The 6,763-nt window shown below is 34.8% G+C and overlaps 1 protein-coding gene across 1 annotated transcript in view; it reads left to right on the forward strand.

Moving 5' to 3' along the window:
- LOC111614168 (zinc finger protein 862-like) overlaps window positions 1–6,247 on the forward strand; it is a 13,120-nt gene extending 6,873 nt beyond the window's left edge. Inside the window, exon 2 of the mRNA XM_023355547.1 lies at window positions 3,846–6,247. Within this exon, the coding sequence (XP_023211315.1) occupies window positions 3,919–5,943 (2,025 nt within the window). The 5' untranslated portion in view covers window positions 3,846–3,918 and the 3' untranslated portion in view covers window positions 5,944–6,247. The remainder of the gene's footprint in view (window positions 1–3,845) is intronic.
- Window positions 6,248–6,763: the final 516 nt, after the last annotated feature.

A 6,763-nucleotide genomic window follows, 5' to 3' on the forward strand; every position in this document is an offset into this window, starting at 1 on the left:
AAAGGAGGTGGACTGCCCAAGGAACATTACTAACCTGGTGAAGAGCTATCTTACGGACAGACGGGTGGAATTCACCACAAACAATATCTCGGTAAGCAGTACGGTACACAGAGGTTGCCCACAAGGATCACGATGTGGTCCGGGCCTCTGGAACCTGGTTTTCGATGGATTACTGTATACAATAGAACAATCCACGGACATAAAAATTCAAGCTTTCGCCGATGATCTGCTGATCATGATAGCCAATAAAAACTGTGACCACCTAGCCAAAGAGGCAAATAAGGTAGTGCAGAAAGTACAGGAATGGAGCATTAATCACAAGTTACCGATAAATCGTGCAAAGTGTGCATCAATGACATGCACACGAAAAGACAAGCGGGGGCAACTAAAAAGAGCGATAGGTGTGCACATCGATGGCAAGAAAATCAAAACAGTCACGGAATTAAAGTACCTCGGTATATACTTTGACCAAAAATTGAACTGGCAAAGCCACATTGAAGAAATATGTAGGAAAACTAACCAGAAGATAAATTTCCTGACATGGATAGCAGGCAAAGAGTGGGGGCTAAATTTTCGGAACTGCAAAATCATTTACAAGGCAGCAATAGAGCCAGCTGTGCTTTATGCAATACCTGTATGGCATGAAGCATTAAATAGCATACATGGAAGGAGGAAACTCATGTCCATTCAGCGCAGAGCAGCCCTACAAATGTGTAGAGCTTACAGGACGACACCCACGGACGCGCTACTGGTTCTCGCAGGTATACAGCCAATACACCTCACAGCCAAGGCACTCACATGGAAGTGGTACCTTTCCAAAGGAGACATCACACAATGGACAGATCAAGGAAAGGCCAATAACAGGAAGGAGGAGAAAATTCCAGCTAATTGTGATGATTTAATAGACAAAATAAAATGCCACGGGATAGATGACTACGAAAGCGGGAGGAACTATTTCCACCCAGCTGACGAAACACACTACAATGTTGACCTACAGTTTGAGGGAATAGAAAACACACCAAGTGATTGGGCTGTCTACACAGATGGGTCTAAACAGGAAAGGGGAGTGGGTGCGGGAGTGGCCANGGCCAATAACAGGAAGGAGGAGAAAATTCCAGCTAATTGTGATGATTTAATAGACAAAATAAAATGCCACAGGATAGATGACTACGAAAGCAAGAGGAACCATTTCTACCCAGCTGATGAAACACACTACAATGTTGACCTACAGTTTGAGGGAATAGAAAACACATCAAGTGATTGGGCTGTCTACACAGATGGGTCTAAGCAGGAAAGAGGAGTGGGTGCGGAAGTGGCCATATTTGCACGAAATGGCCGGAAAACCTTCCAAGCACACCTCAAGATGGCACCACACTGCAGTGTTATGCAGGCTGAACTTTGGGCAATGCACAAGGCCCTAACTCACATAACATCAATTATTACAAAGAGATAATAAATATCTACGCTGACAGTAGGGCAGTGCTGCACACACTTGAGAACAAAAGGAGACCCACACTACTAGGAAGAGAACTAATAAACACCACAAACTCTCTTGCTATGCATAGAATCATCCACTTCAACTGGATTCCGGCCCACAAAGGTTATGGAGGGAACGAAACAGTGGACCTGCTGGCCAAAAAGCTTGCGTACTCCACTCCCCCCACATCTACTCACGCATACCGATGACGATGATCTGGGAGAAAATAAACTCAATCACAAATACCCTATGGCAGATTGAATGGGACAACTCCATGACGGGAAGACTCTGCCATAGATTTATACCAACTCTAACGGCAAGGAAAAAAGCCCATCACTTTGAACCCGATCCAGACATGACCCAATGCCTAACGGGTCATGGGAAATTTCAGTCTTACCTTTACCGCTTTAAAAAACGCACGGACAATAAATGTGACTGTGAACTTAAAAGTGAGGGAGACGCCGAACATTTTATGTTCCACTGCCCTAAATTCCACCAGCATAGAGCAGAATTTTTTAGGGACACCATCACAAGTGGACTAACATGGCCACCACAGCTGGCAGACATCTTTGCCACCAAACGACTGTGGTGCAGCCTTCAAACATTCGTCAAGAAAACAAAAGAACTAAAACCGGACTACCTCAAAAAACAGCAACAAACACCGAATGACAATAGTCCAATCCACCAAACATCGGAAAGTGAAACAGACGAAGATAACAAGGACGGTTCCTGATCGTATATGCCATGTACAGTACATATAACTTCCCCTGTTTTACATTAATTAATTGCTCGATATTACCTTATATAAATTGTAAACATTAACCCTGAATACTGTTTGTATTGCCGCGCCATTTTGTTTATATGGTTTTCATGCTATTATTGGACCTTGTAACCATATTTTGATTTACTTAGTGTGTTGAGGCGTTTCGGGCGCCCATGGAACCCATGGTCACTTCCTTCCTCTCTCCTATCTATCTAACTTCCTCTTGCTGCTTATCATCTTACCTTTGAACCTTCTTTCCGTTTCCTATCTAAACGAGCTAAGTCAGTCAGTTAAAAGACCGACAGTTCTCTCACCCTCTTTTACAAATTACAAATAAAGGCCATTAAAGCACTAATTTTCAGTCTGTTGTGGACTACAGTAATACCCCGAACTTATGCGATAGGTGGGTCCGAGTGATAACCGCATAAGTCGGGGTATAATTTCCCAATTTGTGTAAAATCCAAGTCGGATAAGCTAAGTATGTGAGCTAATAAATGTTCTCATTAATTTTATATCGTCTTTTGATTTGTTTACAGTTACAAGAAATCACCACATAGAGTCTCTCAAGTCTCCGTAGATATAACAAACACAGAAATAAATAACACAAAATAAATTGTAGCTGTGCGTCGATTCCGCGCGACACATCTGAACATATAAGCTGAACAATAGTGTGGGGGGAGTGAGTAATCAAGGGTTGCGTGGTGCTCAAACAAAAGACGAATCGACGAGATTTGAAAATCACGTAAGTCGAGGTATTACTGTATTGTTTATCAATTCAGAGTATAGCTGCACTTCAATTATTACATAAAGTGACTAAAATGAATTACAGAAGGTTTATTTTCTAAATCATAAGTTGTATACCTAATATCATTTGGATAACCAGCATGTTATCTGTGTTTGAAAGATAATTTGAAAGGGTGTGCAGATTATATGCCAATTTTAAATTCCAGTTGTGAATTTAGTTGATTTACATTATGTGACTGATGATGTGTTATGCAACTGATTTTCCAGGCTAACAATTATCTATCCATTCATACATTTGTGAGAAATAACAACTGTGACAAAATCATGTTTAATTACAGTAAGAAGTTACAACATTTTGAGCAAAATTAAACAGAAAATAATTTTAATATCAATAATTTTTTTTTTATTACTACTACTACTGGACAAAAGAAATTAGTCATAAAATAAAAATGATAGATCATAAGTTATTTATTTATTTATTTTTATACTTAATTTACGTAATTGGTACAGTTCACAAGAACTGCAATTGCTAATGCATGCTCAGATTGTGAAAGTTATTTAATATTTTAAATTTTTTGTTGTTCAAACACTAAGTTTGACAAATTTAAACACTTGGCATTTTTTCATCTTTATTTAGTTGATACATGTATTATATTACATGTTTCGGGCTCGTTCTGTCCCTCATCAGCCAACTAAAACAATAAAGATTCATACAATCAAAGAAAATACATATAAAAATATAAAATTACAAAAATTTTCATACAGGCCAAATGTAAATTATTTTGTATATTGTTTTATTGTTGAATTTTATTATTTGAATGCTGTTTGGCATTAATGTTAGAAAATACTTTTTCTTTCTAGATAAACAGACATTGGTGAAAGAAATTTCATGCAATAGTTTTGATCAGAATTTGACTGTTCAAGAATTTAATAGATGGTAATTTTGGATGATGATAGAATGCTTGAAAAAACAGTTTTTGCATATTTGGCAATGAATACATCATCAGCTAATGGTATTACAGACGGAAGAAAGAGAAAATTTCAAATTAGTTGGCTTCAAGAGTTTAATTGGTTATCATTTGACACTGAAATAGGTTTAGCCAAATGCAATGTTTGTACAAAGTTTCCCAATTTATGTAAACGAAATTCAAAACTTGTCCAAGGTTTCAGATCTCCATTTAAACATGAAACTTTCAAGTTTCATGATAAGTCTGGTCTTCATCAAAAATGTTTGGAAGCACTACTAAAACAAGATACTGTAAAACCTGCTACTAAGTGCACTGAGAAAATAAATCAAGAAACATTTCATCATATGACTGTAATATTTAATATTGTGTACTATATTATGAAAAATGGTAAGCCATTTTCAGAAGTCAAAGATTTATTGTGTTTAGCAAAAAAACTCAGAACAAATATGTATGAACAGAAAGAAAATGAGGATGAATATAGAATAATTGCATCATATATTGCTCAAACAATAAAGAAAAATTTAATTGACAATATAAAACTTTCTGATTTTGTAAGTCTACTCATTGATGATTGTACAGATTCAGCAGTTGAAGAAATTATTTTATATATCAAATATTTCAATAGTAATAATGTAGTTGAATCGTTTTTAGGAACTATCCCTTTACAAAAAACATCAGCTGATGATTATTTAGAGGCAATAGATAAAGAATTCTTTAAATTAGGATTAAATTGGAGAAATAATCATTGGTTAGTAGGAGTTGGAACTAATTCAACTGTAACTGTAATTAATTCAATGAAAAATATGAAAAGTCATTTGATTACAATTCCTTGTATAAGTTATGATTTACATGTACAAGTATTGAAATCTGCAAAAGAAGTGCCTTATATCTCCTTCATGAACAGTACTATTATTAATATTTTAAAGTTTTATCAGAGTTGTCCAAAAAGATTAAAAACACTCCAAACTGTAGCACCAATGCTTCAAACCAAAATTCTTAAAATTCAAATTTTTGATAATTATTGGCTTATATGTAAAACAGGATTCCTTAAAGCTTTGCTTGCAGATTGGGAAACATGGCTGATTCACTTGGAATCCATTGAAAATGAAAATTGTAGTGAATCCAATCAAATCAAAGAAATTTTGAAAGTGTTGAAAGATTTTAGATTTATTTTAACAATTCATTTTCTTCTAGACTTTCTTCCAATTTTTAAAGAGTTATCTTATGTATTTCAAAAATATTTATTAGCAAGTCAGATAAGGATTCATGTAAATAATGTTCTATGTTCATTAGAGAAATTAGGAAGAAGTTCAGGTTTTATGGAAGAAAATTTTATGAGACATATATCAACAAAAGGAAATTATAAAAATATTCCTTTAATAGATAAATTGGACAATAAAGATAAATTTCAATCTGACAGAAATGAACTTATACAAATAGGAATAAAATTCATAAACAATAGATTTTTAGATATAATTAATTGTGAAGTTGCCAATGCCTGTTGTATTTTTGATACTTTCACTTGGCCAAATGATGAAAATTTGAAACGTTTTGGTGAAGCAGAGATTAAGTGTTTGGGTTCTCATTTCAACAGTATTCTAAGCATTGACTCTGTTGAAACTGTAAATAATCTGTTATTAAATGAATGGCATGAGTTCAAAATGGTTGGACAAAATTTAAGATTTGATGAACTCGTGGATAGAATTCGTTCTCAGAGTGAGAAGTTTCCTTTTTTGAGCAAACTCTTATCAATTGTGGCTATCCTGCCTACTGCATCAATTACCTGTAAGAGAGGTTGGAGTGAAATGAAATCAATACAAAGTGTATATAATATAAATTTCAGTGATGTGCTAATGGTGAAAATGAATGGTCCAGAATTAGAATGTTTTCAGCCAGAATCTGCTATAGATAAATGGTACTTTGACACCCAAATAATGAATCATTTACATGGACATAAGCATCATTTGGTATCAGAAAGACAAGAGCAATAATTGTGTGTTTGTAAATAAAGATTTTGTAGTAAAATAAATTAAATAAATAACTTTTATGGCTATTATTTTTCTTTTCTCTGTAATCCTTACAAATTGAAGAATTTTTGAAAGATTGTTTTGTATAATTTCAAAGATTTGTCAATTGTTTAGAGCACGGGTTCCCAACCTATGGGTCGCGACGGGCTTTCTGTGAGTCGCCAACTTATACAGTTAACTAAAAAAAATGTTCACTATAATGCAATTTTTATTTTTAATGGTGTCTTGAAGTTTGAATAATTTGATATACAGTCGATCCCCCTATAACACAGGTTCCTATAGTTCGGATTCCTATACGATGGCGAAAAAATTGCGACAGTGTCCGTATAAACATGGTAAAAAAACTTCTACAATTTGGTAAAACGTCATCGGGCAGCCAAACTACTTTCCGCCGTCCAGNAAATATGTTCGATTTCCCACAAAAACGAAAGAACTGCATCTGCGCCTGTAAATCTTGCACATCGCTTTCTCTTAACAATACCATTGTTACATAACACTTCCATTGTTACTTAAAACACTTAAAACACTTCCATTGTTACTTGTTATGAGTCACTTAGATTTTACAAATACGTAAGCCGTTCACAGCCCAGCACACGTATTTGTAAAATCTAAGTGACTCGTACAACATGTAATTCATATAACACGGAATTATCTACAATGTTATAGGGGGATCTACTGTAATTTTTTTCTTAATTCTCATTTTCATACTTTTCTTGAAAATCTGTTAAGTAAAGTTAAATTAAAATTAGCCAAAAAAAATTGACTTTCTTTTTTATAACTAGGA

Source organism: Centruroides sculpturatus, unplaced genomic scaffold (genome assembly GCF_000671375.1).
Source record: "Centruroides sculpturatus isolate CEXI.00-Female unplaced genomic scaffold, Cexi_2.0 scaffold1719, whole genome shotgun sequence".
Taxonomy (NCBI): Eukaryota; Metazoa; Arthropoda; class Arachnida; order Scorpiones; family Buthidae; genus Centruroides; species Centruroides sculpturatus.